The 16,175-nt window shown below is 40.7% G+C and overlaps 1 protein-coding gene across 1 annotated transcript; it reads right to left on the reverse strand.

The window, feature by feature from the left end:
• Nucleotides 1–53: 53 nt before the first annotated feature.
• LOC131448978 (collagen alpha-2(VI) chain-like) lies at nt 54–11,302 on the reverse strand. The gene is made up of 29 exons (XM_058621833.1): nt 11,144–11,302; nt 9,119–9,281; nt 8,745–8,747; nt 7,531–8,138; nt 7,429–7,449; nt 7,265–7,330; nt 7,106–7,159; nt 6,972–7,016; nt 6,869–6,895; nt 6,747–6,773; nt 6,586–6,630; nt 6,443–6,496; nt 6,173–6,235; nt 5,485–5,547; nt 5,336–5,389; nt 5,198–5,233; nt 5,038–5,100; nt 4,532–4,594; nt 4,224–4,286; nt 4,062–4,124; nt 3,931–3,981; nt 3,753–3,851; nt 2,766–2,828; nt 2,637–2,672; nt 2,504–2,549; nt 2,269–2,421; nt 1,099–1,554; nt 969–1,007; nt 54–877 (listed from the first exon to the last, which is right to left on the reverse strand). Exons 1-29 carry the CDS (start codon nt 11,156–11,158, stop codon nt 276–278), a joined length of 3,141 nt encoding a protein of 1,046 aa, XP_058477816.1. The 5' UTR covers nt 11,159–11,302; the 3' UTR covers nt 54–275.
• Between the last annotated feature and the right edge of the window lie 4,873 nt (nt 11,303–16,175).

The following is a 16,175-nucleotide window of genomic DNA, read 5'->3' on the forward strand; positions in this document are numbered from 1 at the left end:
GACATTTAACTGCACTCGAAACCTTTTACTTAATAGAAAACAGCACTCTGGCATCCTGCAAACTGCAAGTTTATTATCTTTGATCAGTAAAGCTTAACTGTTAACTGTTGAAAAAGTTCAACTTGTGCTATGTATTTGTATAACAAAATACTGAGGATGAATACAGTTGCAGTGACATTTGAAAACTGTACAGTGCACAGTGGAATTCCTGTTAAAAAAATGCAAGATCATCAGCAGTAGCACCGTCATGATATTTATGTCCACATGGTCTCACTTTAACATACCCACTGGATAAAGTGGTCAAACAAACCGGACTGGGAAAGATCAGAAAACTCTTTTCCTTTAAAGATGGCGTGCCGGTCACCCATAGCCAACTTCATGAGGACTTCTTGGTCAACGTCACTTCCGGTGGCTAACACGGTAGAGACGACTTGTGCCCCTCGCATGGCACTAACCGCCTCCTCCAGGTTTATGCTGTCAGTGATGCCGTCTGTGATGAAAACAAACGAAATCTCTGCATTGCGTCTCGTCAGGCGAGCATTTCCTTTACCCAGTACATTGTCAATGGCGTGAATGATGGCAGGCCCCACACTCGAGGAGGAATCCATATAAGGCAGGCGTCCAATCCCGTCAGCGATGATGGCAGGGTCGTGTGTGAGAGGGAAGGCTATGTGGTTCTCGTTCTCCTTGCCGAATTCCATTAGTGCCAAACGAGCCCGCATGCGGTCGCTCTTGGTCCGGGCGAGTCCCAGTTCGTCTGCCACTTTCTGCACAAACTCACGAACAAGACGGAAGTTCTCAGTCCCAAGGCGCTCTGAGCCGTCGAGTAAAAACACCAAATCCACAGGCCGGTTAACGCAATGAGCTATGTCAGGTTCTATGAGATGAGAGAGAAAAAAACCTCACAGAGCTGCAACACATTTAAACTCTGAACATGCAAGAAGATTCTAGGTATGACTGACACCTACCACTTTTGCAGGGCAAATCAGGGCACACAATGACTGGCTCTGGAAGATGAAACCAAAGGGCACACGTTAGACAAAAGGTCAGAAGGATGAATATTTGAAATCCTGCTGAGTGCACTGGTAGAGGCTTTACCTGGACAGAGCACAGTCTCCATCGTTTCTATGAAGTCCTCAGCCACCAAATCAATGTAGCTCTTCATCCCAGTGACACGTTCCTTCTTGCCACATGCTATTGACCCCAGGATCTCATCATCCTGCGTCTTCTTAAACATGTCGCCAACTCCAATGGCGTTCACCACCACATTGTCGTCATCACAAAGGTACTGCAGCAGATCCTCGTCGTCGCGCGGGTCAAAGCGACCGTCTGTGATCACCACCACGGAAACTTTGGCTCTGGCTCTCTTGCTGTCCTTGATGAGGGTATCGTAGGCAAACTTGAGAGCCGATGGCGTGAAGGTGCCCCCAGCGATCCACTGTAGTTTCTTCACCGCCGTTTTAAAAGTGGACATGGAGTTTATGTTGGGGTCATCGAGGCGAATGGCCTCAAAGGTCCCGTTGTGACTGAACTGTACAACTCCGACTCTTGTGCCTGAAAGAGCAAATACAATAAGTGATATGCATGAATGAGTTGAAAAGGTCCAGTGTGTAACATGTAGCAGAAACTGAATATACTACTCGTAAGTAGGTTTGGTCAAGTGTTAAAATGCTTTAAAATAAAAAAGCATTTGGTTTTCATAGCTTTAGAATAAGCATTTTAGGCTTTAGGTACGGGCCATGGTTGCCATGTTTCTACTGTAGCCTTAACAGCATGTGTTTCACGTTTTGAAGTGGAAGCTTACTATTTCTCGCACAGAAAAAGAACAACGTCCTTTCTGGTAAGTAAAGGCCAACATAGTTCCCTGATGCTCTTGGGAAAGTCAGAGTCCTTCATTTCTTACACTCTATATACATTAATATAGAGTAATATTACGACCTGGAAGACCGCATATGTTAAAAATGTTTGGTTCAAAATTAATGAAAAATCACTGAAGATACAGTACATTCAAGTATTTACACTTAAATTACCAATCTGACATTCACAATCTGTGCTATGTTATTTCTCAGTGTTTATGAAAAGTAGTGGGCTAACATGGGGGCCTTTCCAAATAGTTCACTCTTTATTCATTGGTGGATTAAATGATTCAGTTTTTGGAAACAGTTAATCTATTATGGCAACCTCTGCTGGTCATTTGATACCACATCTGCAGAAGGATTTACGGGGGATGGCTGTGTTTCTGTGTGCTGTGTTTTTGCTCAGCTGTACCGGTTGGTGAAGCGGGGTCGCTGGCCATGGAGCCCAGCCTGTTGATGGTGTTGATAACAAAGTTCTTTTCCAGGGTGAAGTTTGTCAGCCCAACGCTCTCCGAACTATCAATGACAAACACGACGTCCAGAGCTCCGCAGCGCTTCTCACAGTCTGAGGCAAAGACAAGATAAGGAACTTGTGTTTGATGCATCGACTGCACCGTGTCTGTGTCATGGTGACGGTATTTGCTTACCACAACAACCACACGTCTCCCTAACGTAGGTCATGACATCACAGTCCTGCAATGACATGTATGCAAGTTAAGCGCAACAAGACCATGGAAGTTTACATGATGTAGTATAAACAAGACAGTAATGTTTACTCACAGTAAGCCCAGGATCACCCGCAGGCCCCGGGTCCCCCTGCACTCACACAGAAACAGACGCAGCAGTGCAGTTGAATCTCAAAATATGAATGCAAAAAGAATTATTTGAGTAACTTGTGTTGTTGCTTACATCAGTTCCAGGATCTCCTCTCTGTCCACGTTCTCCAGGCTCACCTTGCTCACCTGGTTGTCCCTAAAGGAAAAACATTCTACACTGTTACTGTTACTGTTACTGTGATAACTGCACTACATACACTACATACTTGGTCACACACAACACCAGGATGAGGTATAATCTGCCAAATATTACCCTCATGAATGAAATCGGGACATTTTGAGCCAGAAAAAAAAACCATAGCTTACAAAGTTGGAGCTGCAATCATATTTTGACAAGTGGAAATGTAAATTTTATGTGTTGTATTGGTCCTTTAGGGGTATTTCAACAGGTAAAAAGTACTAGGTGAGGTATAATCTGCCAAATATGACCCCTAAAACTAAATCTAGTATCGTCAGAAGCTTTATTCTTAATATAAATTCAAGGTTTGTTCTACACATTTGATCATTTCACTCAGATTACAGAGAGTAGTGTGTGTGTAGTCGAGCATGTTTTCGGTTTCATCAGCTGATACACTGCCTTCTTCAATAGCTGATACAGGACCTAAAAGCCGAAATCCAAAGGCGAAGACAAGGCCCGTGTTTCTAAGACAAAACTACTCATTAATATCTTTTTTTGGAACTACCCAACTGATGACTGGTTCTGAAAAGATGGGAGATTGCAGTGTGTGACTTCCTGAGAACCGCCTACATTGTTATTGTTGGAATGATGCATTCTGTTTGAGCTTACAAAATTAACCATTGAACATCAAAGTCATTTTGCAACTGTAATAGTCCGAAAAATTCAGTCTAACGTCAAATCATGGGGCAATAAAACAGTTAATTGTACGAGAGCTTAACGTTTATTTGAAAGATTTGGTTAATCTGCTGTTGAAAAAACATTTTCAACATTTAGCAGTAGACCGTTTGCACGGGAACTCTGATGCTCCAGAACTACACTGACTTCTATTCTGATCTTGTTTATTTATGACTACATATTTGTTTGTTGCATTTTCTTTCTTACATCTTCTCCTGATTGTCCTTTGTCTCCAGGTTCTCCTTTGGGGCCACATTCACCTCTGCCCCCTCTCGGCCCTCTGCTGCCTGGTTCACCTCTCTCTCCCTGCAGATGAGGTAAGACTCAGATAAAGACATGTAAAGCAGGAACGTAGAAATAGCATGAGGTAAACGGAAAACATTACAGTGGGTCCTCTCGATCCAGGATAGCTGAATCCTTCTCTTCCCTGGTCTCCCTTTTAGAGAAAAAAACAAAACAAACATTGCAATTTCTTTGCTGAATTTGATCATCTCAAACATCGAACTATTTGCCTACCTTTGGTCCCTGGGATCCAGAGTCCCCCCTTGGTCCAGGATCTCCTGGGTTTCCCCTGGTGCCCTGCAACCACAGAAAATGGCATCCAATGAAAGATGTTATGTAGGATATTGTGTGAAGCATCATTTACAACACTAGTAAAGCTGATAAAGAATTACGTACATTTGCACCGGAGGGCCCTGGTTCTCCTGGCTGACCCCTCGGCCCTGGTAGTCCTTGGTCTCCCTAGAAAAGAGAGAGAGAAAAAAAACATTGCTGGACATCATCTCTGACTTACTTATTCTTGTGAATTTGGCAAAACATGTTACCGGATAAATGTTTTTTTTACAGTTTCTCTGGAAAATGTGTTTTAATGATAACAGACTGTACTCAGAATGAAGTGCATGAGCACATTTGTACTGGAAGCTTTACAAGGGAAGCTGCTGACTCATCTTTAATGCCAAAGTCCACCCACTTCATGATCCCCTCACCTTTGCACCCTTAAATCCTTCTTCCCCTGGACGACCTCTGCCTCCCAGTGGACCTCGGTCTCCCTGGAAAAATAAATGAATGTGTCAGGATGTGCACCACGCCATTATTCTTCAACTAATGTAAACCAAAACACAACAGCAACTGAGAAACTTATCAGAGGAATCTGGTCTGGAAATGACCTTGAGCTACATAGAGGCACATTTTTCTGCCTTGTAAAACAATATTGATGTCTGTTTGGAGGAGTAACTGAGAGATTTCACTCCTTGTCTCCTTGGACTTGTTTCATGCAGCTTACATTTCTGGTGAGTTCCTAATGACATTGTTAGTTGGCCGCGAGGCCATCAACACAAGCTCCTTTTACCATGTTCATGATCATTCATTTGACATCCGACTTGCATACATTTATATTTACTATTATATATGTGTAAATAAAATGAATATACATGTATGTAAGCTCAGTTCACATACTGTATATACACACAGCTTTCTCTGACTCTGTACTTACCTTCTCTCCTTTTAGTCCATCGGGTCCTGGTGCTCCCTTTGCTCCGGAGGCTCCTCTCCTTCCCTTCATCACATTTCAGACAAACTTATAACAAACTATGGCAAAAACAGTAAGTAAGTAAATAAATGAATGAATGCATGCCTTAAAGTGTTTGCTATACCTCTTCGCCTTTAGGTCCAAGTAAGCCTTCAAGTCCCTGTGAAAGTGTTTGTTTTCAGAGTCAGCTTTGCAACAACTTACCACAACATAATAGAAATATTTATAATGATGAAATAAGGAATAAAAATGTCTTCTGTACTGGAGGTCCCTTGTTTCCTGGAGGCCCTGGGACTCCAGAATTTCCTATTTCACCCTAACAAGAAGGGGGAAAAAAAATCAGGCTTTCAAAGTAAAACAAACATTAATGTTTTGACCATGTTTTCTGTTGTGATTTAATTTGAAGGTCACCTTTGGTCCTTGATCACCCGCAGGTCCAAGGGGGCCAGACTTCCCAGGTAGGCCAATGTCTCCCTAGATGACAGATTTAAAGACATTAACTTGTACAGGTTTGATGGGTAAAAGTAGGAAAATCTCCTTCCTCAGTTGCTGGTTCACAATGTCCTGACTTACTGATCTGAACATACTTGTTGTCAATGTGATCTCTAACAACTGCGCTTTTCCTGCTAAAAGAAGTCAAAATGGCTGCTGTGCAGAGGTCGCACTCAAGAGACCTTGAAGCAGGCTACAGAAAAACACTTTTCCTGGCACAAAATGTTGCTCAGCTGTTTTATACAACAGCTGTTTTAATAGACAACTCAACACTGGGAATGGATGACAACAAGTCTTCATGGTTTTACGATATGGTATCATTCGTTTAAAAAAAAAATCTTTTTAAAGATTTTAAAATCCTAAATCTTTACTTTTCTGACCACAGTGGGAAAACTAATGTTGGTCTGTCTTTACTTAATTCTCATGGGAATCTCTTCTCTTATTGTAAATATTTAAGTCTGGACCTGAGTGTTGGACTGACAGACTCACACAACCACATAAACAACATCTGCAGTGTACCAACTCCTGAGCCATTAACATGGCTGATAGAAATCAACTGAATATTTCCCTTTTGCTTGTTTCCGGGGAGAAGATATTAAACACATACCTTTGCTCCTTGGTCACCAGGTAACCCTGTGTCACCAACTTCTCCTGAATATCCATCAGGTCCCTTTGAGACACAAGAAAACCCTTATGCACAATATCAGCAGAGCATAAACTAATATTTTACAACACTGATGCTGAAGGGTTTGTAAAATGGACCAACCATATTCTTTTTTTAATAAAGATGACCAAATAAGATGAGTACTGATCTTAACAATGACAGAATGTATCACCTTCGTACAAGCACATTGAGACAAATGACTACACAACTCACCTTTTCACCCAGATCACCTTTGCAACCAGGAGCTCCGATTCGGCCAATTTTACCCTGAAGATTTCACACATATATCATATCATATCATGTCTACATATATATACCAATATCATATGTCTATATACTGCTGTACATTTACTCACCTTTTGGCCGTCAGTTCCATCCCTGCCAGGAACTCCCGCCACACCCTGAGTGTATGGCAGTCAGTGAAGACAGAAAATGACCCACAGTTTCACAGTACTGAGTGTAGTAGTATACACAAAGGGAACCATACATGGAGTCAAACATTAAAATAATCACTTACCGTCGCTCCAGTTGAACCCATTTCCCCCTGATGAGATAAAACCGAGCCATTAATCCAAATGAAACATCTTTCAATTTCAACGACGAATGTCACAACAGGAATATATAAAAATGTTCTCTCACCTTATCACCTTGAGAGCCAACATCTCCCTGTACAAGAGCAGACATGTTATTGTTAGAAAAAGAAAAGGTCTACAAAGTGCAAAACTCTTCAACCAGAACAAACCTTTGGACCAGGTTGTCCTATTGGACCTTCAATACCAGGATCACCCTGAAATATAAAAAATATACAGCTTTAAAGTGATGATAAAGTCGCTTAAAACAGAGTCTCTAGAGATGTTCAGATAAATGTCAATGTACCTGTCTACCCTTTTCACCTCCTCGCCCAACTTTACCTCTGTCTCCTTTAACACCCTGGAAATAACAAGAAATATTGAAATTTGGAAAAAAAACACACTTAACACTTAAATTTAAATGTACATGTACATGCACATTTCCATTTCCGGTGTTATTACTCACTTTTGGACCTCGAGGACCTGTCGATCCAAGTTTCCCGGGAGTCTCAAAGCATTTATGTTCATAACACTACAGGATAAAGATGAAAAAATTGGATTCAACACATGACAACACTGGGTGTATTTCTTGTTTTGAAACAAAGCTAGTGTACCCATAATCTTTCCTACCTGTAAATATGCTTGATATTTCTGCAAAGAGAATACAGCAGTGAGTGAAAATGACCGAAAAGTCAAAAAATACACAGATAAAGACAAGAAAGAATACATCACCATGGTTTCTATGATACGATCAATGGAGTCTGTCTTTATTTTTGGCCGCCCATCAACAATGTCTACAGCTATGTAGTCGTCACGGTAAACTTCAGAGGGAGAGCTGGCTATCTCTCTCATCCCTAAATCATCGATGTTCCTGGATGCTGCCACTGAGAAAACCTTGATCCCTCCCTCACGAGCCTTCTCTGCCATCGTCTTGATCCCCCCACATGGACTTCCTGTCACATGGCCGTCAGTGATGACCACCGCGAAAAGCACTGCGCTGCTCCCCGAGTAGTGATGAGTCACTTGGTGCGTCATGTTTTTCAGGGCGCAGTCGATGTAGGTGCCTTTCCCTAGGTACGTGATCCCGCCGAGGTTCCTGATGAAGTTCTCCCTGGTGGTGAACTGGCTGAAGACGATCTGCGTCTGGGAGAAATGTAGGCCTCCTATGGACCAGCTGATCTGGATCTGGCCCTTGTACTCCTCATCAGCCAGCTTCTGGGCAAAGATCTTGGTGAACTCTTTGATGTTTTCCACCAGAATACCAGGCGGGGACTCCTGTAAGGCAATGGTCTCTGAGGTGTCGATGGTGAAGTATAACTTGATGGGACAGTTGACAATCTCTGATGCAGGAGAGAGAAGGAATTTCAGTGCAAGTACCTTAACTCTGTACAGTATGTATGTATTACATGCAGCCATGGAACACAAGTGCATTTATTCTACGATTAGACATAAAGCTGCAGTCTTTGTCTTTGTAACCTCTTTGTATTTGCAGTCATACTCCAGCCCTCTTGCTTTACTAGTACAATGTTGTTCTTTCTTGACATGAAATATATCACTTCCTGTGTGCAGCACAGGGAGTCATGTGGCACTGATAGGCGTAATCTACAATTAAAAGTTATGCACAATCATTTTAAGAACAAATTTGAGGTACTTGTACTTAACTTGACTAAAATCTTTATACTTCTACTGCATGTCTTTATTGTAATTTTTATTCTACAACAATTATTCTATAGCTTTATTTACGACATGACTAATATTCTAATTAGTGACTATTAATGTCGTTCTTCAAGCATAAATGTTGGACTTTTCCTGGTTCTAGCGTTCATGAATTTGCCTCTTATCCTTACTTCTTATAACTAATATTACTGTGAAAAAAGTGTATTTATAACATATGAACAGTTTATATATTGTGATGCATTTGCAGATTAAACAACTCCATTTTCAACCTGCTATTAAACAATGTGTCTAACAATTAATGTCAATTATCTCAAGGCACTTTACATGGTTTACAAGTTCAAGACCTTACAATTACCTTACAACAGTTTACACAATGAGAAAGCACTTAGTGACAGTGGAGAGAAGAAATCTCTGACAGAACCGGACTCAGAGTGCACGGCCATCTGCCTCGACCAAGGCTAACAAGAACAATGCTGCATAATTAGTACTTTTACTTTAATATTTAGTTCAGTTTGTTGTTTACAGTTGTGCACTTTTACTCATGAAATATGTTTTAAACGCTGGTCTAAACGCTTATGTGCATATTGAAACATGATATTATAATCACACTTTCTTTGTGCAGGTAAATTGATGAGGAACTCACTCTCACAACCTGAGGGTCTCGGTGGGGGCGGAGTCGGTCCTGGACTGTCCCCTCTCCCAGGTATAAGCCTGGGCCCACGAGGGCCCACACCTTGAGAGATAGCAGCTTGGAGAATGCATAGAAAAATGAACCCTGAAATCATCTCCATTTTCCCCGGCAACCCCTAAAAAGACGAGGCAGAGGGGTACAGCATTACGATACCACACACACATACTGAAGGCACACTTTTAACTCTGAAGCTCGCTTTAAATGCAGGAAATAGCTGTCAAACAAGTGAGCCTTCACAGAAGGCGTCTCCGCAGAGTTTAGGAATGTTTATCGTTGTTTTAAACAATGTCAGTGTGTAACCACACACAAGAAAGAAAAAAAAAAAGGATTTGAATTGTGGCCAAGATAAAAATGGTGGTTGTTGGATTCCACCTGCTCACTGAAGCTTAAATCCTGGGTTGGGTTGGGTTGGGGGGGGGGCAAAGTATTTCATGTCAGGAACCTCAAAGCACAATAAAAAAAAAAAAAACTGTTTGTGGGCCTGAATGATTTTGCGGGTAAGAAAATAACATCCAAAGAAGACCTGATTGGTTTGGTGGAAACCGACTAGAACAGAGGTGTCGAACTGGCGGCCGTGGGCCACATGCAGCCCCCTAATCAGTTACACAAGGCCCACTCTTAATATCATGTTATAATGAAAAAATGGCTCACAACCTCCTCTTCCAAACATTAAATAACACATATATAAGCTTGTGTAATGTTTTAATTACAGATTTATTTCTGGGTTTTTTATGATAAAAGATTTTTTATTTAGCACCATAAATATATTTGTATTGTGAAGTTTATTGTTTCATATCAAAACAAACACTTTAACTTTACTTTTTTAAATTAATTAAATTATGATGGAATATTGTGTTATAATTTAAGATCATGTTGTCCACCCACTGTTTTTTTTCTTTAGACCGGTCCCCTCTTTACCAGACGAGTCACTTATTGGCCCCAGGTCATTTGAATTTGACAGCTCTGGATTAGAACGTTAGATACAACAAAGCCTTTATTGTCATTGTGCAAGACAATTAGTGGTGGACCTTTGAAAACTAACTAAGCAATCAAAAGATTCTGACACACGCAATCATAAAAAGCATAAGCACAGGAATGTTAAATGCAGGTGAGGAGCACATCGACTACAAATAGAAAATCTCCTCAAATCCCATCATCAAAAAGCAATAAACAAACTAAACACTTCTTAGACTGATGGCTCAGTGAAAACTCTTTGACAGCAGAGAACATGAGATCATCAGTTTGTACAAGAGCCCTCAATGACACTATGTTTGTAAAACTTGTGACTGGGCCCAAAGCCATTAACTTTAATTGCTTTGAACTGATGTATGACCCCTTGTCCCCCTTTGCCTGGGGCCCTCAAAGCCTCTTAAACGCCCCTGCAGTGGTGGACAGTAACAGATGGGAGTTACTGAAGTTTCTACTGTATATGGAGGTACTTGTACTTTACATGAGTATTTTTATTTCACTTATTCTTTAACATCTGTGTTTTAAAGTCTGTAATGTTTTGCAATATTTTAGTTTCTGTTGCACAGTTCTTGTTTCTTTTATTTCTTTTTCATGTAGTGCATGCATATACTGTAAATTTACATTTCTTGCTCTTCCTTAAAACAATATATGCAAACAATACTTTAATCATACTATCCTGACAGTATATATGCAGTATATAACGTTTGCACCAGCCATAACTTTAAAATAATATTTATGAACGACACATCAAACAGTGTGGTCCAATACTGTGACCAAAAAAGCCATAAAATTAAACAATCACATTTTTTAATCCAAGTTCAGACATTTTATTTTTGCTTATCCCATACAGAACTATGGATAATTTAACTTGTTGTTATTTACGCGTCACTTTTACAGTCTTTAGGGGAGAAACAGGCGAGAGATATCTTACAGTAACGTGTGTGAATCACATAAACTTTAAACAGCATTGATAAAAACCCTTTAAAAGTCAAAATAAAGAGCACTCACCGCAGGAAACAGCATGTATATTTCCAAAGTTGCGACTTCAGACTGTCAGGAAATTCAAGTATAATTCCCAGAGTCTGTGAACTAACAGATAATCATCTTAAAGTATCCGTATCACAGATGTGAGTCTGGGTCAGCAGCTGGATGACGAGGGGGCCGCCCGTTTTATTCCCAACGGACTCGGTCGCGCGCTGCGTGCGCGTGCATGCGCGGGGGACTTCTCACTGGGTGAGTAGAGCGATGTTTATGGTGTTGCTGAGAAAGCAGCTGCACTGAACAAACACAGCGCCGAATATATATATATATATATATATATAAAAGGAATTAAAACGCAGCAGTGACATGAATACTAACAGGGTGCGGGAGTCCATCAGTCTGTCTGTCTGTCCAGTGAGACGAAGAACACCGTGTCACATAACTCATTGTCTCCAAACAGCAGCAGCTTCACCGGCGCACGTGCCGCGCTGCTCCACATCCTTACATGGAGAGAGAGCATGGCCCTCACACTTACTTCTCTTGTTTATGTCTCCACACCGTGCACCGTGCACACATGTCATGTTGGAATTTCACTGCAGCAACTATCCAGAAAATCTACACTCCATCAGTCACAGTATAGCCTCCAACATTTCTGTATGTACTGTATAGAATAACATTCACAGTAAATGACTCTCCATCCATTTACAGGGTTAATAGGTTACTGTATCATTTTATTGTGGATTTGTGTCAATTGTAAATCTGTTTACTGTAACCCAAGGTTATAATAGTTTGGGATTTTCCTTTAGTTTTTCGTTTTTATTTCGTTTTGGCTTTTTGTTTTTAAAGTTATTTCATTTTAATTAGTTTTTCGAGCGGGTTTGCTAGTTTTTATATATTAATTTCAGTGTTAGTTTTTTGTAATATGGAGTATTTACCAAGTGCAAGATTCAAAAAGGTCATAATAAGTGTTCTATTGTATGAGGACAGATGAACAACCATCCCTGAATCAAATTTAACAGTCTACAAAAAGTAGACTGAAGTGCAAAATGTGCATAATACTGCTGAGGTTGGATATAGTTAGTGTGCAGTTAGGTAAAAAAAAAAAAATACTGTGTACTGTGTACTGTGATTCAGCAGCAGTATTTTCAAATAAATGAAACCCCTGACATCATCACATCATTAAAAGTCTTCACTGAGCCCCTCTTCAAGTAAGACCAGGCATTTCTAATCTGTTAAGGGGCTCATTTAATACCAGTCCGTATTGTTTCAGGTGCAATGATAATTTGTGTGAAGCCATGTTTTAGTATAATCTTCTTCCTTTACAGGCTCTCTGCATTCAATGGCACCACAGTGTAGATGCTGCAGCACACACTTAGTTTTCATAGCCAATCAATTTTTCATTTACGTTTGAAGGACATTTTTCCTCTCAGACACTGAAGATTATTACAGATGATCTGTCTTGTCTTTTCATGCCTCTATGATTTTTATTCATTTTTTTTTTAATGAGTCAAGGGCAGAGATGTGTCCTCTCCTCGTCCTCCTCCTCCTCCTGATGACGTGAACTTTATGCTTCATTTAACTCCAGTATTTATAAGCATGCAAAGCAAATGCTTTGATGAAAACATTGTGAGGGACACTTTTCAGATGGTGAAAAGTCTGAATGCACTGTTAGTTGTTGTTGTTTTTTCTTTACAGCTGATCAAGGACTTCAACCATAACAAAAAAATGAAAAAAAATTTCACTCAGGGACGAATTAGTGTTGCATTCCAACTTCTTTTTACTGTAATTATCCATTCCTTTTAGTTACACAATATTGTTTGTGCTAATGAGGAAAATACTCAATTGATACCTTTAATCAAACAGGTCCCATGAGGTAAACAAATGGTTATGTAACATTTCCCCCCATTTCAAGTACCACAAGGCAGCATTTTGTGTACTATTATATGTTAATTATATTCTCAATGTGTATAAACACTCTAATTGTCTTTCATATGCTTTTATGTAGTGCACTTTATTTCTATAGCGCTTTACAACAACCCACAGGTGTTTTACAAAATAAAAGCATTAAAGACAATACAAAAGAATAAAAAGTGAATAACAAGAATTAAAAGAATAAACAGAATAAAACTGCCACTACTGGGTATTAAAAGTCATTCAGAATAAATATGTTTTAAGTTTGGGTTTAAAAACCCTGAAACACTTTCCTCTGATCTTTGATCCTTACATGACTTGATGAAATCTAATCACCAAACTCCTCTTTATCCTTGACTGACCCCAATCATTTTTGCATATCAAAAATGAACCAGCACACAGCACTTATGAATGCCTTGCTGCGTTCATTGATTCACAGCTCACTTATCAAAAAAACATATTCATAATTTAACCATGAAGCGCAACCATTATTCTATCGTCCGTATCATACCGTCTCCACAAAGAATTCACCAAACCACTAACAGAGCCTGTAAGATCCATAATAACCATCCTCCCTGAACTTACTATTGCACTGCACTCTCTCACTTCAGTGCCCTGACTCTCCACAACTACACAATTAATGAGCAATCTTTTTTCAAATCCTCAACAATTATTCTCCTCCAGCACTCACTGCTCTTCTCCCAAAAACGTAACACAGGATCATGTCATCAATCTCTCATGTGCTCGTTCCAGTTCTTTCCAAAAATGGGTTATTGTATGTATATGTATTGCAGCCATCCATACTTCCAGATGGCGAATCTTAATAAACTGCTAGATCCAGTCATTTACATACTTCACAGTTCAGAAATCTGGAGGAAAAGATATTGCAGCAGAAGTTTAACACCTGTCTGAGACATGTATTTAACACCAGGTGGACTGACGCAATCCGTAATGATGCGCTGTGGCACAGAGTGGCACAGGAGCCAGCTGCCAAGCAGATCCTGAGAAGGAAGGTGGGCAGAATTGGAGAAAACCCCTTCAGGAAAACACCAGCATCCATCATCATCTGCCAGACTCTGACCTGCAGCCCACAGAGAGGAATGGTCCAGGAACAGCTGGTGATAAGACACTGTTGTGGAACTGAAGGAAGAGCGAACTAGGTGGAGAGAGGCAGAGAGGTGAGCCCAGAATCCAGTGAGATGGAAAAGTGTCTTTGAAGCTCTGCTCGGGGCAAAGGGGCCTAAATAAGTATTATTGCAGAGAATCTCCTCAAACCTTCCAAGGATATAATAAGCTTTTAAGATTTACACAACATACAGTGTAAAATCAGTACCACTGCAAACAAGAGAGTTCAACAAGGGAGAGCTTTAGAGCCAGAGAGTATATTTAGATTGAGAGCTGCCTTTTAATCAGGCCACGACACTGTGTGACTGTCAGCAGGAACGTCCCAGAAATGCAGGGATTCATCCACTTAACTGCTAATGTGTCTGTGTGTGTGTGAATTTCTGAGGAAATGCTGAGTGTGCAAGTGGGCGAGAGAGAGAGAGAGAGAGAGAGCGAGAGAGAGAGAGAGAGAGAGAGAGAGAGAGTCTGGCAAATTGAGTCTTTTCCCTGAGCAACACTTTTTAAAATGTTAGCTGCATCCAGGTGGAGGAACTGTGCGGAGGCCCCGGTTTACAAGTTTTACATTTATGACACTGTTACATGTTGGGATATAAATGCTGATATCCGATATTTTATCACCAGTATAAATGTATACCTTCCAGTCCACCGCTGTAAAAACAAAACATTTATTTAACCAGGCAGGACAGATTATGAACACATTCTTGTTTACAACTGCAAATACTGCACGTTTTACTGCATGTACAGTAACTGCTGGGTTGCACAAAAGGGAGAGAATGTTTTTATTCTCCATACAGTAAAGTGGCTCTGAGTAAAAATGTATCAATATTAGGAAAACGTTGAACATTTCTGCCAAAACGCTTACTTTTCCAAATGTAACAGTTCACAGTACCTCAGTTGTTTCTGATTATTTGTATGCCTCATCACTAACTCTCCTGTCCTTTCAGGTCCTGCCCTCAACTGCAATCAGCTCATTCCCCGCACCTGTGGTTCCACGGCCCTTCTCCTCACCTGCAGCTCGTTAGTTCTCCTGTATTTATACCAGCTCTCGACCACCTTACCGCTGCCAGATTGTCTTGTGTTTATGCCAAGCTCTCCCGCATTTCCAGTTTTCCAGTCTACTGGGATCTGACCTGTTTGTAGACTGACCTCTGGATTCTTTGCCTGCCGTTATTTGGATCTGTTTGCCTCGTTGGACTGATTTCCTCGTACGTTTGACCTCTGCCTGTTTTTGAGTAAGTAAGCCAGTGCATCTCACCCCCACACCACTCCCTGTTTCAGACCATTACATTGCTGTTCACTCTTGTAAAATGTGCTGCTGTTGTGTAAAGAAAGTTGATACACTTACTGTAAACAAATAATTGTGTAGGAAAGTCCCCAAGTGCAGTACAGGAATAAACCACCAGGGGGAGAACACAAGCTATAAAAAATTAGTCCTCATGGGGACAAATTCCTGGTCCCAATGAGGCAGAAATCTAATTTCTGACTGAGGAAGTGGTTAAAGTAAGGGTTAGTGGAACGTCTACACTGCCCACACTGCCTGTTTTTCAGTGGTGGTTTACTCTGTGAATGCAGCATCAGAATTCAGTAGCCTCTCACCCTGAACAGGAACAAGTGGGCACACAAACAAACAAGAATCAGTCTGCTATAGCCGCCTCAACCATTGCTGCCTACGTGGACTTTATAATACCAATTAAAATTTCTTTTCACCCTAACACAAATGTGCAGCGAGTCAATTGCTGCGTGTTATGGCAGACTGACTTCAGATGACCTGCAACTTGCCAATACTGTATATGCAATTCTTTCTACTTTCAAAGGTTCAGCGTCCTGTAGAAATCCAATTTTTGGGTCAGTTCTCTGCAGATGAAAGTGGTGTATACGATGGTTTTATTACGATGGAGTGACAAGCAGGCAGAACGGCAACCCCACTGAAACACGACTTTCCCACACATTCAAGCTTTGCAGTGCCTCTGTTATTTTGCTTTAACTAAAATGTCGTAAGCTGGAGGCAAAATTTCGATGTTTG

This window comes from Solea solea, chromosome 2, assembly GCF_958295425.1.
Source record: "Solea solea chromosome 2, fSolSol10.1, whole genome shotgun sequence".
Taxonomy (NCBI): domain Eukaryota; kingdom Metazoa; phylum Chordata; class Actinopteri; order Pleuronectiformes; family Soleidae; genus Solea; species Solea solea.